Genomic DNA, 16,822 nt, shown 5'->3' on the forward strand with positions numbered 1-16,822 from the left:
GGTTCAGGAAACCGGTCCCATTGCAAATTCCCATTGTAAGCATTGTGCTTAGGTCATAGCCTTCGGGCAGCACTGGAGAAAGACAAGCGATTAAGAAAGAAGTGTTTTAAATGGCCATATGAATTAAAGGGAGCTTTGGGAGAATGAACATGTATAGAGCCTTGTGTCTAAAAATAACACTGCTGCTGTATTCTTAATAGAAGTGTGATTATGCCCCAACCGGTTGCAATGGCCAGATCTCTTCACATTCTCACATTCCTTTCCCTCCTCTCTTCTCTCTCCTCTTCACTTTCTCTTTCCTCTCTCCTTTCTCTCCTCTTCCCTTTCTCTCTCCTCTCTTCTCCTTCCTCTTCACTTTCTTTCTCCTCTTTCCTTTCTCTCCCCTCTTCCCTTTCTCTCTCATCATCCCCTTCTCTCTCATCATCCCTTTCTCTCTCCTCTTTCCTTTCTCTCCTCTTTCCTTTCTCTCCTCTTCCTCCTCTCTCCTCTTCCCCCTCTCTCCTCTCTCCTCTCTCCTCTCGCCTTTCTCTCTCCTCTTCCCTTTCTCTCCCCTCTTCCCTTTCTCTCATCTTCCTCCTCTCTCCTCTTCCCTTTCTCTCCTCTTCCCTTTCTCTCCACTTCCCTTTCTCCCCCCTTATCCCTTTCTCCTCTTCCCTTTCTCCTCTTCCCTTTCTCTCCCCTCTTCCCTTTCTCTCCCCTCTTCCCTTTCTCTCCTGTATCCTCTTCCCCTTTCCCTCCTCTCTCCTCTTCCCTTTCTCCTCTTCCCTTTCTCCTTTTCCATTTATCTCCCCTCTTCCCTTTCTCTCCCCTCTTCCCTTTATCTCCCCTCTTCCCTTTATCTCCCCTCTTCCCTTTATCTCCCCTCTTCCCTTTCTCTCCCCTCTTCCCTTTCTCTCCCCTCTTCCCTTTCTTTCTCCTCTTCCCTTTCTTTCTCCTCTTCCCTTTCTCTCTCCTCTTCCCTTTCTCTCTCCTCTTCCCTTTATCTCTCCTCTTCCCTTTCTCTCTCCTCTTCCCTTTCTCTCTCCTCTTCCCTTTCTCTCTCCTCTTCCCTTTCTTTCTCCTCTTCCCTTTCTTTCTCCTCTTCCCTTCTTTCTCCTCTTCCCTTTCTCTCCCCTCTTCCCTTTCTCTCTCCTCTTCCCTTTCTCTCTCCTCTTCCCTTTCTTTCTCCTCTTCCCTTCTTTCTCCTCTTCCCTTTTTCTCCCCTCTTCCCTTTCTCTCTCCTCTTCCCTTTCTCTCTACTCTTTGCTTTCTCTCTCTCCTCTTTGCTTTCTCTCTCCTCTTCCCTTCTTTCTCCTCATCCCTTTCTCTCCCCTCTTCCCTTTCTCTCTACTCTTCCCTTTCTCTCTCCTCCTCCCTTTCTCTCTCCTCTTCCCTATCTCCCTCCCCCTCCTTTTCTCTCTCCTCACTCCTTTGGAGGCTGCCCTGCATAGCACAGTAACATGCCACCACTATTCCACCCCAGAGGTGGCTGCGTAAATGACGGATACCTGTTAAACACTTTGGAATTGGACAGTGTTTTATAGTGTGCAACATTATTATTATGACATAGTTACCCCTTCTTCTCTCAACTGCACGGTTTAACTAATCAGCACAAAAAGAGCCTTAGATCCTTCTTGATCTGTAGATCCCCTGTGACACTGAGCATGTTACACCTGCAGTGCCAGAAGGATAGCAATGCATTCATCATAACTTGCTATGGCAGCATTACAAAAACCCGTTGACACTGCATATTTGCCGCTGATTATTGCCTTCTTGTTCATTAAGGCAAAGTACGAGCAAATGCAAAAAAACCTGGAGTCACTTTCAAAGCAGCTAGAAGAAGCCCAGCAGCAGATCCAACTTCGGGAACTGAACACAGGAGGCCCGGGAGGAGGTAAGAAGAAGTCAAAGATAAAGAGTTACTCTCCTAGGGTACCCAGGGATCAAACTAATCCTGATGAAGGCGCAGTGCCTTGTATCAGGCAAAAGAAATAATGTACGGCTGAGTTATTTTCCGTGCGTCCGGGGGAAGCCGCGGAATCCTGACTGCGACACATCCCCGGGAATCTCTCAGTGGGGGGGTCCCATACTGAAGAATAGACCTCTCGCAGACAGCCCCAGGTTTTACTGTCCGCAGAACCACGGCGTTCTGCTTTCTTTCCCGTGGCTCAGGGGACAGTAAATCGAGCTCCATCTGTAGGTTGTTGGTCTTGTCACACACTCTGACCCCTGTTGCCGCACAATTTTTGCTTAGCCGTGTAAAATGAATACACTTTTCTTTTAAACCAGTCCTCAGTAATTCACGCTTATCAGATACAGTACTTGTTGCTTTATGATTGTATGTCTTTGGCTCTCTTTTGGCATAATTATTGTACGTCTCAATCAGAAGACAAAAAAAACAACAAGATCAAAGATTATTAAAACACGCTAAAGCATTTGGTTACCATGGTAACGTTAAAAGTTATAAAAATGATTCAAAACCAAGTATCTGTTTTTTTGTTTTTTTCAAGGCACCAATTATCGACATTTAACTTATTTAACGTGATATTGCCCTTACTTTACTTTGATCCGATGTACGACTTCCCTGCTGGCAGTTGTAGGGTTAAAGTAGCAATCCACCCCAACATTAACATTAAAAACAGAGTTTTAATCTTGCAAAAATAATCGTCCTCCCAAAACCCGGAAGTGATTCTGAACAAGCATTGTCCTCAGCGCCGCTGACAGAGGGGGTGGGGGGCTGGATGATAACCAGCTGCTGTCTCTTCTTTTCACGCCAGGTCCTCTCTCTCCCGCTGGTGTGCGCCGGAAGCTGGGTGCACTCAGGAGTCAGGCCCACCTTCGGCGCGCACCGGCGTGGGAAGTAGAGGCAGCAGCTGGGGAGAGCCGTGAGCCGGGGCCTGGTCGTGGCAACCAGAGGTAAGTGGTAATGGTATTTGTGTTGGGAGGGGGTAGTGGTAATCATATCAGGGGTGCTAGTGGTAATTTTAATAGGGGTGTTTGCATCTGGGGTGTGTGTAGTGGTGTCTGTATTGGGAGGGGGTTTTGTGAGCAGTGTGGGACGGGAATTGTGCGGTTGGCCAGGGGAGGAGGGGAAAATGAGTGCGAGGAGGGGGGGATTGAATGAGCGGGATTGAGTGAGAGGGAGTAATTGAGTGAAAGCGAAGAGGGGGTGTAAGAGAGGGAGGGGGAGATTCAGTGAGGATGAGATGGGCGGAAGAGTGAGAGACAGACGGGGGAAAGAAATACAGGTGAGAAAGAGGAGTGCTCGAAAGGCCGCTGACACAGGGGGTAGGCGAGGGGGGGGGGGGGGGAAATCTGTCGGCAGTCCTCATTGTCCTATAGGCCCTTATAGGCCCTTATAGGCCCTATAGCACTTATCCAAACCATAGATAACAAGCCCGAAGCTTTTGTAACGGCCAATGCATTAAACTCTCAAATCCTTCTTGCTGCAACGAGGCAGTAGGCAAGGATGTCCACTGTCCCCAATGCTATTTGATTTGGTGATGGACCCTTTACTGCAACATCTCAAACAGATGGACACATTTAAAGGCCTACACATCGGAAACCAGGAACTCAAAATAGCAGCTTTTGCAGATGATATGCTTCTATTCATCTCAAATCCCAAAGAAGCTATATCAGCCATCATCGAGAAAACACAAGTATTTAGTAAAATCTCAGGCCTAACCATAAACTAAGAAAAATCTGAAGCACTAGTGCTCATAGACAAAAAGGAACTGGGGTTTTTCTTTAAAATGGGCAAAAAAACACATACAGTTCTTGGGCATACTGTAATCCTGCCTAGCAACACACAACAAATCTATGCGATTAATATAGAACCGCTAGTGGAAAACACCATGCAAACATTTGGGTAGACGCCATCTAGTTAAGATGATAATATTCCCTACAGTCCTTTACATTCCACAAATGCTGCCAATACTAATCAAAGATGAAAAAAAAATACATAAATAAATAAACAAAGCCTTCCAGACTTTTATATGGAGAAATAGAAACCCCAGAATAACCATGGTAACATTACAACGTAAAAGGAGATGGAAGGATAAACCTTCCCACGCTCAAACATGACCTCATGTCACGAGATGTCCTGAACCAGTGTCACTGTAGCCACAAAGATAATGTTCCCTACATTGCCTGTCCATCAATAATGTTGGGGATGGCCATTTCCTCCCCCCGCCCCCCAACCAGATATTGGAGTTGAATAGAACCAGATTAGTTCTTTTACCCCCTGGGTTACTCTATGCTTAAAAAAAGAAAGACATGTAAATTGATGTTGATTTAATGGCAATAAGCAGATGCAAAAATATTTATTTTAATTACCATCTACTATTACATATGTTGCTATAAATTAAGCCCTTCAAAAATGGCATATTTCGCCCTTTTGTCGGCTAGGCGAAACGTTAGCACGTCTCTAAAATGGTATCGTAGTCACCGCTGAGTTATTTAGTTTGTAGGAAATCGGTCTTGTACAGTGCTGTATAATTATACAATACTTATGTCTCTATGATCATCCATTAAGGTCTCATTGTTTTTTAAGTTTGTCCCCTATTCGATAGACCGTGAAGAGATTTTCGCAGTGCTGGACTAGAACTCAGCTCCATTCAAATGGTACTAAAGACTTCTCCAGCACGGGAAAGATGACTTCATAGCGTAATGAAGAGAGACGCTTGTCTTGCTAAACGTTTACAACCTTTTTTAAACAGATGTAACAAGACTAAGGCTGAGATTATAGTGCTCGCGATGGCGCGTGGTGAGAACAACACTTCTTCCCTACGAGGCCGCCTATTGTGTGCGTGACCGCGCTAGCGATGCAGGGCAAGTCCGCGGCAGATTTTTTAAAAGACAAATAATGTTGTCTTTTGACGCGACAGCCAAAGAGAGCGAACCAGCCTGGTGATGGGTCCGCTACGCCTCCCCAATTGCTGGAAGCTGAGTTCACCCGTCGCTCGGACGAGAGGCGTGCACGACGCCATGCGCTCTGTCGCCCGCGTGCCCGCTATAATCTCCGCTATGTCTCCGGTGCCTGTTGCGACACTGGAAGAATAATACTGCGGGGGTCCCATTCAGAAGCATTGACCCCCTGCAGCTTGATCGCGACAGAGACTGTCCCCAGCACTGCAGACCTTTGTTGCTTTGCTACATCTGTAAGCCTTCTTGTTTTTGTGTCATTGGTTCAGTTTAAAGTTCTTGTAGCTGTATTGGTCCCGGTCGATATGCAGACTTATTGTAGCTTGTGATACCTTGTAGTTGGCCAACATACATTATTTGTAGATTACATTTAAAGTACAGTGTTTCCAAACCTCATTGGTTTCTTCTTTAAGTAAGTGTACTGTAGCAGCACAGTGAGAAGGTTACATATAATCAGTGTTCGACAAACCTATACATTTGCTCGCCCCGGGCGAGTGGATTTAACCCCCGGGCGAGTAAATATTGGCCCAAGCAGCACATGTTTGGTACTAGGTGGCGAGTAGATTTTTTGGTGATTTGTCAACCACTGCATATAATCATAGAGTGATGACAAGGGATATATACGCATGTAGCAGAACTCACTGGCGCAGGGGTCAAAGAAGCAAAATTCCATGGCACTGGAGACGGTGTCTGCTGCGATCGGGCAGTAGCGGGGTCCATACCTCTGAAAGGGACCTTCCACAGCGTTAATCCTGCAGTGCTGTGACCACCGCAGTAGCGTGACCACGGGTGGCAACGGCATCTGTGACAATAAGGTTACCTACATCTGTATGTTTCCTTCTTGCTGTGCTGCCACGGTACACTTGAACAAGAAACCTATGAGATATCGAAACTTTCTCCCCTTTAATTCCATCTGGAAAGAACTCCTATGTTGGACCACTGGAAAAGTATCATTGTTTAAAAACGTGTCTTTTGTATCATGCAGAGGGCGAGTGGCAGATACGTTTTGATTGTGCTCAGACGGAAATAGACTTTTTGAGGAAAAGGCTGACGCAGTGTGGGGAAAGCCTGGAATCTGAGAAGACATACAGAAAGGAACTGGAGCAGAAGGTAAGAGGGTGAACAAGCTTGGACAAAGCTGCTGGACATGTTGAGTTAGTCAACGTAAAACATTGGGGCGGAGTCTCGATGTACTGAGACCACCCGGCGGCCTGAAATTCCGCTGCACAATTATTCTATCGTAGAGTGCACATTGTTTTCTATAGCCCGATAAACCAGTGCAACCCGTTAGTAGTGATGGGCGGATGTGTCAAAGATCGGCCCTGCAAACTTTCCGACAACCTTTCCAACTTCTTCGCGGACCTGTGAAAGTGCGTTAGAACATCTGGTTAATCAAAAACCGCACCAAAGATTGCGAGAGACTCTATTTCGCTGTTTTTGTGCCGCAAATCTTTTGTTTTGTTTTTTTTTACATTTCTTTATGCTTCTTTATGCTTCGCTTTCACCAAGTCCCATTTTCGTATAATTAAGTGAATTGTCACCATAGCCTTGCCCTGGACCTGGTGGTAATACTTGTTGTTAAATATAAAGTAATTCTTAGTTAGGGTGAGGTCTAGTAATTGGAGAATGAACTCATTGTGTGTCACTAAATCTTGACCTCTTGATCTAAGGAAGTGCGATACTGCCTTCATCTCAACAGGATGAGGGACACTCGTATACAATCCCTCAACATCCAAACTAACCAAGAGTGTGCTGGGATCTGTTGTAACATCCTCAAGTTTCAACAGCACATTTATCTAGGGAGGAGGTGTCGAGGGGGACATATATCTCTATGGTATATGATGATGTGCAATATCCTATATAGAGGCACTTGTAGTACACACCATTAACTATCCCCCCTGCTATCTGCATTTATCTCCCACCCGACCCCCTGTCCTGATTCTAGTCACCACCAGGAGGGTTCATTTGATGTATCCATTATTGGATTGTTTACTCCATTTCCTTCTGGCGTCACCCAATACCTTGTGTTTTAATTGTTTTTATGCTATTTGAGTACGCGTCGTTGTCTTGTGTAATTAATAAAACTTTATTGTTTTGCCTACATCAGGCTTTTATTGGTAACCGTCCACCCACAGTGTTGGGAGCGGTTACTTTCTGTACCCCATACAGCTCATTTGATCATACATCAGGGAGCACTATACCCCTAATACAATTAACAGCCTTGTTGTGCAGTGTTAAAAGGGATCTGTGGGAGACCTCTTGTGTCTTCTTGTTTGCTTGTTCTGCCTGTACCATTCCTTTGCACCGGCTATTTTTATTAGAAACTAACTGGTGAGCGGTTTATCATAAGTTATCTTTAAGTTACTGTTATTATCAGTATCCCTTCTCCCATCTGCAGTATAGTAGTATTATTGTTCCTGAAATAAAGGAATCAGGGAACACAATAGGGAGTCTGGGAATACCAGGGCTTTGTAGTGGATTAAGAGAGTTGATTTAGGCAGGCATTTAATAGTACTGTTAAAATGTAAAGCCTCACCCAAAGCCTTTAAGTCCAGCCTAAATGCCAAAACCTGCTATAGCCTGCCTTAGCGCTAATGTATCTGGAATGTTCAGTTCACAGTGAGCGCGTTGCGTTCCCACATAAGACAATGCTGTCAGGGTTGGCACAAATGTATTCCCTTAATAATGTACCCACGCCAGATTGAACCCAATAAAATATGATGCCATTAAGAGTGACTTTATGTGGGATTCTCAGTAGGTGTTTTTGCATAGATCATATTTCTCGTTTAAATTTCATCTGGAAGATAAATTACTCTCAGCGCGCACGGTGACGGCCGCGGAGATTTCAAAGTGTTCTGCAAGGTCGTTATTAAACTTTTCACTGCCAGGGAGACCAGTCTAGCTGTGCTGCTTTTCTCTGTCACCGGAAGGGTTAATGTATTTATTCAATATGACATTATCAGGGTAGTTGCCTCTCTAATCCTTTTTTATGTAGTGTAGTACTGTATATGCCTCACATTTCCCTGTTACTGTACATCTCACATACAGTACTGTATACGCTTCCAGTTGAACTTTGGCTTCCACCTAATACTGTGCAACTGGTGCAGATGTAGAACTATTTGGGCTCAGGCTTCCAGCACAGTAGTTAAAGGGGCTAACGGTGCCGTTCACTGGTCATTCTCACCAGCCGTTTATGTGGCCACGGTTACAGGGAACTTCCCATGGGCATTGGTTACTTAAAAATGAGTGACGATGACACCTTTTTTATCGGTGTGTGCTTGTTTTGCCCCTATTTGGTTTGTCATCCTGTTTATAGAGTATACACAACACAGTACTCTATATAATATTGTACCGCACTGCCGAATATGTTGGCGCTTCACAAATAAACCATAATAATAATGATGGCGCTGTACCGGATTTTAAGGAACTGGATGCATGGTCAATGGTGGGAAAAAGCTATTATAATCTGATCCCCCAGGCTTTGTGGGGCCCAAGGCAGCATGCTGGCAGCAGGGCCCCCCTGTAAAAAAAACAAAAAAAAAAGCGGGGTGACTTACGTAGATCAGCAGCCCTGCTCTGGCAGCGTCGCAGCATCATGTGATATCACGGCAACGCAACGCTGCAGGAGGCGGCCCACTGCGGAGAAGGTAAGAGGGAACACACACACATACCACCCCTTCTCCCCCCCCCCCCCCCCACCTCTCTCAGCCGGTTCAGGGGCCCTGCACTCCCTCCTGTCGGCGTCGGGATCCAAATTCCAACCGGAGTAGCGATCTGGAGGAGAGGGGGCCCCGCGCTCCCTCCTCCAGCTCCCCCCTCCGGTCAGGTGAAAGTTGGATCCTGGCGCCGACTGGGAGGTAGGAGATGAGGGAGCGCAGGGCTCCCGAAGGCGCGGGCCCAATGCCATCTTGCTCACCTTGCCCTAAGGCCGACCCTGCCCAGCACAAGGGCCAGCTGTACGGTATCTACAGTAGCTCTATCAATAATGATAGGAGGTATGTGTGGGTTACAGGGTGGGAGTAATAGGACTAGGACGAGGTATGTCTGTCTTAGAGGGTGGGAGTAATAGGATTAGGTACTGTATGTGAGAGTTACAGGGTGGGAGTAATAGGATTAGGTACTGTATGTGAGAGTTACAGGGTGGGAGTAATAGGATTAGGTACTGTATGTGAGAGTTACAGGGTGGGAGTAATAGGATTAGGTACTGTATGTGAGAGTTACAGGGTGGGAGTAATAGGATTAGGTACTGTATGTGAGAGTTACAGGGTGGGAGTAATAGGATTAGGTACTGTATGTGAGAGTTACAGGGTGGAAGTGACAGGAGGAGGTATATAGGAGTTCCAGGGTGGGACTAATAGGAGCAGGTATGTAGGAGTAATAGGACAAGGTATGTCTATTAGAGAGTGAGAACAACAAGAGGAGATATTGTATGAAGGAGTTACAGGGTAGGAGTAACAGGAGGAGTTATGTAGAAATTACAAGCGTGAGTAATAAGTCGGGGTATGTCTATTATATGCTGGGAGTTTTAGAAGCAGGAATGTATGTGTTACGAGTGCAAGTAATGGAACGAGGTATGTCTGTATTATACGGGTGGGTTAATAGGAGGACGTATGTCTGTATTATACAATGGGGCTAATAGGTGGAGGTACTGTATGTATTATACGATGGGAGTAATAGGAGGACGAAATATGTCTGTATTATAAGGTGGGGCGTAATAGGACGAGGTATGTCTGTATTATATGATGGGAGTAATAGGACGAGGTATGTCTGTATTATAAGGTGGGAGTAATAGGACGAGGCATGTCTGTATTATAAGGTGGAGTAATAGGACAAGGCGTGTCTGTATTATACGGTGGGAGTAATAGGACGATGTATGTCTGTATTATAAGGTGGGAGTAATAGGACGAGGTATGTTTGTATTATATGATGGGAGTAATAGGACAAGGCGTGTCTGTATTATAAGGTGGGAGTAATAGGACGAGGTATGTCTGTATTATACGATGGGAGTACTAGGAGGACGAGATATGTCTGTATTATAAGGTGGGGCGTAATAGGACGAGGTATGTCTGTATTATACAGTGGGAGTAATAGGACGATGTATGTGTGTATTATAAGGTTGGAGTCATAGGACAAGATATGTTTGTATTATACGATGGGAGTAATAGGACAAGGCGTGTCTGTATTATAAGGTGGGAGTAATAGGACGAGGTATGTCTGTATTATACGATGGGAGTAATAGGAGGACGAGATATGTCTGTATTATACGATGGGAGTAATAGGACGAGGTATGTCTGTATTATACGATGGGAGTAATAGGAGGACGAGATATGTCTGTATTATAAGGTGGGGCGTAATAGGACGAGGTATGTCTATTATACGGTGGGAGTAATAGGACGATGTATGTCTGTATTATAAAGTGGGAGTAATAGGACAAGGCGTGTCTGTATTATACGGTGGGAGTATTAGGACGATGTATGTCTGTATTATACGGTGGGAGTAATAGTACGATGTATGTCTGTATTATAAGGTGGGGCGTAATAAGAGGATTTGCACAAATCGTTTCTGTAGTTTGATACAGTACATAGCAGTGATATAGTGTAACCATTGTCTAATTAGGTTTAGAACTCTTAAGAAACCTTCTGAACATTTACCGTATTGCTGAATGTACTCTATCCTTTAAAAACAAAGATGCTTATTAAGGACTTAGAAATCATTACCAATGCTTAGATAACTTCGTTTTAATTCTCGCCAAGAGAATTGCAAGGTTTTCAAACCTACTATCCATTTAGCAACGCGAATTTTAAGTGAGGTCAATTTCCCCAATATTAAAAAAAGAATGATCTCGGGACATTAAAGGATAATTAAAAATGCAGCCTTTTTTCATGAAACGGGTGAAAGAAAACATCCCTTTTGGTTTCTTATTCTGCAATTACAGGCTTCATTAACTCCACATTTTGCTTATTTAATGCACGTTTATAATGAGTGTAGTTTTTTATTTTCACCGTGCCTGCTTGCTGTGTGACCCCAAACCCGCACAAGATCATCGTACACGCAGGCGTCTATTTCTCTCTTTAAGAGGAAGCTACATTTCCTGGATTGTTTATCTGCCGTCAGCATTGCCCTTGTTCCCTTTCCTTGTAGTCTGGCCTCGGGAAGATCTTTCTTATGCTACAGTTACGGGGGGGCCTCGGTACAGGTGGTAGCCAGCTGGACTTTTGCTGAAGCTGCGGCTTACACAGTGAAAGCTGCTGCCTCCCCCCCGGGTATTATTGGGGGCCACACGCTGCACTGATTCCCCCGCTGCCAGGGGAAGCTGCGGTTTGGGTCCCCCCGACATACACAGAGCTAAGTCAATGGAGCTTTCCATACAATAGCGCCGGATCGGTGATGGCAGATAAGACCCCCCTCCTTAATCTGCTCTTTCTATCTGTTGTGAAGCCTCAGACCCCATTTGATCCTTGGCTTTATTTATATTTAGCCTAGTCTCTTGTGTATCCCAAGCAGGTTTGAATTCCCTTTCTGTAGTAGCCCCTACCAACTCTGCTGGGGGGCTATTCCGTGTATCCACCATCCTTTCCATGAAGAAGTACTTCCTCGCACTTCCCCCTGAGCCTCCCACCCTCCAGCTTCAAAGAATGAGCTCTTGTTCTAGCTCTTCTCTTTCTCTGAGATATGCTTCCCTCCTGCACTGTGTTGAAACCCTTTATGTACAGTATATGCACGTTTCTATCATATCCTTCTCTCCTCTACGCTGCACATATTAAGATCCTTCAGTCTTTCCTGATAAGGTTTATGGTGTAGACCAGGGGTGCACAAACTTTTTAGTCTGCGCCCCCCTGCCTGCTTTCCCCCACTGCTCGCGCCCCCCCCCCTGCCTGCTCCTCTCTTACCTTTTGTCTGGCGTCATCTAACGTCACAACGTCATGTAACGTTGTGTTGCCATAGCCACCCAGTGTCGTGTGACCCTGACGTTGCCATGACGACGCGTCACTAGAAGCCGCCGAAGACAAGGTACTTGAGGCATACAGAGGACTCGCTCGCTCCCCCGGCATTTAATTGAAATGCTTTGGGGAATAGCGCAGGGCCTCTGTTTGCGCACCCGTGGTTTAGACCATGCACCATTTTAGTAGCCTGTCTGCACAATTTGTGTGTCCTGCTTGGAGTTATGGTCTCCTGAACTGACCACAATACTATACTGTAGATGAGACCTTACCAATGATCTAAGAAATGACATCATTACCTGTGTCTTTCTGCTGCTAAGACCTCTCCCTATACAACCTAGCATCATCCTGCTTGCCACATGTCTTTCTCCAATTGCTCCCCTACTTTTAAGTTAGCTGAAACGATGACTCCCAGGCCCCTTCCCTCTATGGTAGTGGACTTTACAGAGCCATTAACCCTGTATTATTTTGCACTGTTACATTGTTTTTGCCACGCTCTTTACCATTCCTTTAATCTACCTAAATCTATAACTACCGCTGCACCCTGATCTTAGTTACCCAGTCAAAACGATCCCTTAGGCTTGTTTGAAATTATTTAACTCCAGTAAATTCGTGACGCCTGGGATCATGTACGTCTCTGGACTTTAAATATTCAAAAATGATTTCTTTCAACTGTGTTTCCATTCACGGAGAAGGAGCGGCTCAGCGAGTAAAGACACTGACTGTCACTGAGTTTGATGCAGGGGAACCTGGTTCAATTCCCGGTGTCCTTGTGACCTTGGGCAAGTCACTTCATCTCCCTGTGCCTCAGGCACCAAAATCATAGATTGTAAGCTCCATGGGGCAGGGACCTGTGCCTGCAAAATGTCTCTGTAAAGCGCTGCATAAAACCAGCAGCGCTATACAAGAACATGCTATTATTATTTCCCCGCTACCGCAGTCAGGCTCACCAGCCTGTAGCACCCTACTCCCGCATTTGTGAAGTGGGATTGCATTGACCTAATCAATGATGTACAGCTGCTGCCCGCGTCCGAGGTTCGTAACCTCGGCATCCGCTTTGATCAGATTCTCAACAAACAAGCCCAAGTGGCCTCAGTTGTTAAGTACGCATCAAAAGCTTTGTACTATGTAAGTGAACAATCAATAGTGAAACACAAGTGAGAATGAATCTCCAATAAAAATTGGCAATGTCTCGAAATAGTACTTGTCAGAGCAGGAGTTCGCAGAAAGAACCGATGTTCTTCAAAAAGGATCTAATGGAGAGTCTGAAGCCTCGGAGGACACCGACCTGGTCCAGGGGGGAAATCTGCAAACAGAAGAGGGGAAAAAGCGCCAACGTCCATAGCGTGATCCTGTTTTAATTAGTGAAAGTGTCAGTGTCAAACGTTCTCCGACAGGTAGATGTATGGAAGCAGAAAAATAAAAACAAACGGGGTAACAAAAATGTCGATAGAGCAAAGACTCGGGGGTGGGACTACTGGAATCCTGATACAGACACGATGTTTAACCATTTCATTCCTGTAAGGGCACTTGATGCTCCCATAGGTAAGTATGATACTGGCTTTAGCCAGATTGTAATTGCACTACTCGCATAAGCTCATGCTTTATTTAACCCCTTCAGGGCTTTCACACTTTTTTCAGCGTACCATGGGACAACTATTACATATATATATAGTGTGGGTACCTGCGTACGGGTATGCCGTGACGTGCCATGCAGGCTTACAAATGCTTTGGCCAAAGGGTTTAACAAAATACCCCGATTCATGAGATTATTCATGTATCTTAGCCCAATTGGTAGGAGCGCAGGAATCTTTCTTTTTGTTTTTCTATACGTAAGGCCTATCTTTTTACCGGCAGCAAACTTCTATAGGGAGGAGCGCGGTATTATGTACAGTTTCTCTGTAAGGGCACTTGCATCTTTTATATGTTTTTTTTATCTGATTGTATCTTCATAGTTCCAGCCACATATTCTTTATTTGTATCCACCGCTGAGTCCGTATTTTTGTTCCCTCGTAATTTTTGTTACTCCATTTCTTTTTATTGTTCTGCTACCTGTTGGAGACGTTTGATACTGACAATTTTACTGAATAAATCCGGATCACGCTCTGGGAGTTTGCGTTTCTTCTTTCCTGTTTTTTTCAGATTTCGCCTCAGTTGTTTTTTTTTTACATTTTTTTTATCTGAGGCTGCTTTGGCACTTGCGTCGACTCCTGATATCTGGCCCATGCCTTTGCGCCTACACGGTTGGACTACGGAAATACCTTATATGCACGACTACCGGTATGCCTGATGTGCAGGCTCGGATGCTGAGACGTGTTTCTCGCTTTGAGCATATCGCTCACATCCTGCGCGATCTGCAGGGGCTTCCAGTGATCTTCCAGGTTCGGTTCAAGTTGGCCGTAATGGTCTTTAACCCCCTGCACGGTCAAGGGCCTATCTGCCTTCTCTTTTGAAGCCGTGGAGGGATACTAGCTATGATCTCAGATGGGGGTCCGCCTCTCCGTGCACCCTCCGCTGGGTGGGCGGGCCTTCTCATTAGCAGGTTCCGAGGCCTGGAACTCGCTACTGCCAGAGCTCAGGTGTACATCTACTTGACCACTGTTTCGGGCTTGGTGTAAGACCTCTTCCATCTGGCTTTTCCTGTCTAACAAAGCAATTGTATGTCATTTTAATGTGTTTAACTGTAAAATACTGCGATGCCTCCTTAAGTGCAGGCGTGTTTTTACTCATAAAATAAATGATGATGATACAGTTGCTGTCTACCTTCCTTCTTCCATGTCTGCCTATACATATTGACTAAAAGCTGTGTCTTTAGACTTTACAATACCTGCCGCCATCTTTGAGAACCATATCGACTCTCGTTTCCTTGTACTTTTGCTAACCTGCCTCCACAGTGATCTGTTTCTTTTAGTATCACATCATCTAGTCTTTCCGTCTCTCTTGCATTATGCTCAGATACCTCCAACCTGCCAAGGAATCCCTTAAATATTTTTCCTGGCTTAGAATTTTTTTTATCCCTAAAATCTAAAACCTTTGTTTGTGTGATATGACTGACTTTGTCTTCATACTAAACATCATCACCATCATTTATTTTTTTAAGTCAATACAGGCCTCCACTTACAGGGGAATCACAATACTTTACAGACAGTTTTAGAACAACTACAATGAAATACAATAATTTTTTTACATATGAGACTGACAGGAATAAACCCAGAGAGATATAATAATACATGGTTGCACTAAATGAACAAAGGCTATACATTCAATTTACTGCCATTTCATGGACAGTTAGAGATATGATTATGTGCATATGTATCATTTATAGACAGGATTAATATTGTGTTAGATGAGGTAGGCTAGGCCTGCGATTTTGTTAGAAGAGGCCCTGCCTCCAGGAGCTTACAATCTATAAGGTAGGGTAAGCTGAAGCATTGGGTACAGGGGATGAGAGGTTTGGTGAGTTTCAGAATGCAATAGAGCAGCTGTAACATTACCAAACATCAGTGACCGGCAGCAAATGGCGACACCCTTTGGCTACCCTTTGGCTGCCCTTTGGCTGACACCTTTTGGGCGACTGAGGTGTTATGTCAGAGAGATTCTATTGTAGAAATTTTAAAAAGCAGCACACAGTACCCCAGGTAAGACATGAAGTGGGCGGGGGGGGGGGGGGGGTGCTGATGTACTACAGGTGGCCTTTGAAGTGCTATTAACCCCTTCCATGCTGGCTTGGTGGACAGGGGCAGTGAAGGCATATTGTGGAGCCTCTCTTATGGAGGCGCCAATGGGGCAACTCAGGTGTTATGTCCACATTAAACCACATTGATTGATGATCACTAAAACCTACGCTCTCGCCTGCAGTTACATATAATACTGGGTGTCCCCATTTTTAAGTATTACGCCTAGTGTTGCTTCCTTGAGAGTGGACTCCCTCACCAATTGCTTCAGTGTTACCCTCTGCAAGGAATCCAGGATGTCCCTGCTTTTGAATGAACTTGCAACAAAGACATTCCAGTCCACCCCTGGGACATTGAAGTCTCCGTAATCATTACCTGCCCTTTCACTGCCCAATTCCTGGTAAACATGGACTATCTAGAGCAGGCCTGGCCAACTCCAGTCCGCAAGGGCCACCAACAGGTCAGGTTTTCAGGATATCCCTGCTTCAGGGATAACTGAGCCACTGATTGAGCCACCTGTGCTGAAGTCCCAAAAACATGAACCGTTGGTAGCACTTGAGGACTGGAGTTGGCTACCCCTGATCTAGAGCTATTGCCTGATATATTAGACCGTTTATACAGCACACCTCTGACAAGCAAGTCCAGAATCATAAGACACACGGAAAGACAGCAGCTTCGGCCTTCTCTTCTCACCAGTTTCAGATTGGTTACTTATATGCATTGTGAATCTGGTAATCATTACCCATCACGACCTTACTGTATTTTGTCTGGTTTGCAACCTACTGTAATGGAAAGTTTTTTTTTTAAACCAGGGGAAGTTGATTTTGTGTGGATGTTTGCACAAGAAACTAATTATAGTCGTCTGGCTATTTCATTAGAGAAATCCCCTTTCGAGTGAACATGCTCAGCTAATATTAGCACAATCAATGCCGGTTGGTCGAGCCATAAAAACTGTTTGTCCATCTCAGGTGGAGAGTTGTATGTTTCATGGGAGCAGTGCCAGAAATGCCCCTTTTCTATGGGGCTTTAAACATTGAATTCCCATCAACAGAACATTTTTGATCATTGAAATAAGAGTAAATGTTTAAACAGTAAATTTAATTATTCAACAACCATTTTAGTTGTGTGTGATGTGCCCTATTAATGTTAGTGTGTGTACTCTTCCATTTGTCTATTGTTAAGAAACCTTACTGTGTAATGTTCATCAAATGACTTTATGCAAAAGCGCACACAGAATAAAATGCATGAGCGCTTTTTAAGATTTATAGATTGGAATGACAATATCCTATCGGAAGCTGCCAGTAT

At 44.8% G+C, this 16,822-nt stretch overlaps 1 protein-coding gene across 4 annotated transcripts in view; it reads left to right on the top strand.

Moving 5' to 3' along the window:
• MYO18B (myosin XVIIIB) overlaps positions 1–16,822 on the top strand; it is a 345,583-nt gene that overhangs the window by 202,427 nt on the left and 126,334 nt on the right. For all 4 annotated transcript variants that reach the window (XM_075568959.1, XM_075568956.1, XM_075568957.1 and 1 more), the window contains 2 exons: positions 1,765–1,873; positions 5,888–6,012. In XM_075568959.1, coding sequence (XP_075425074.1) covers positions 1,765–1,873; positions 5,888–6,012 — 234 coding nt within the window. The remainder of the gene's footprint in view (positions 1–1,764; positions 1,874–5,887; positions 6,013–16,822) is intronic.

The sequence above is a fragment of the Ascaphus truei genome, chromosome 13, assembly GCF_040206685.1.
Source record: "Ascaphus truei isolate aAscTru1 chromosome 13, aAscTru1.hap1, whole genome shotgun sequence".
NCBI lineage: Eukaryota > Metazoa > Chordata > Amphibia > Anura > Ascaphidae > Ascaphus > Ascaphus truei.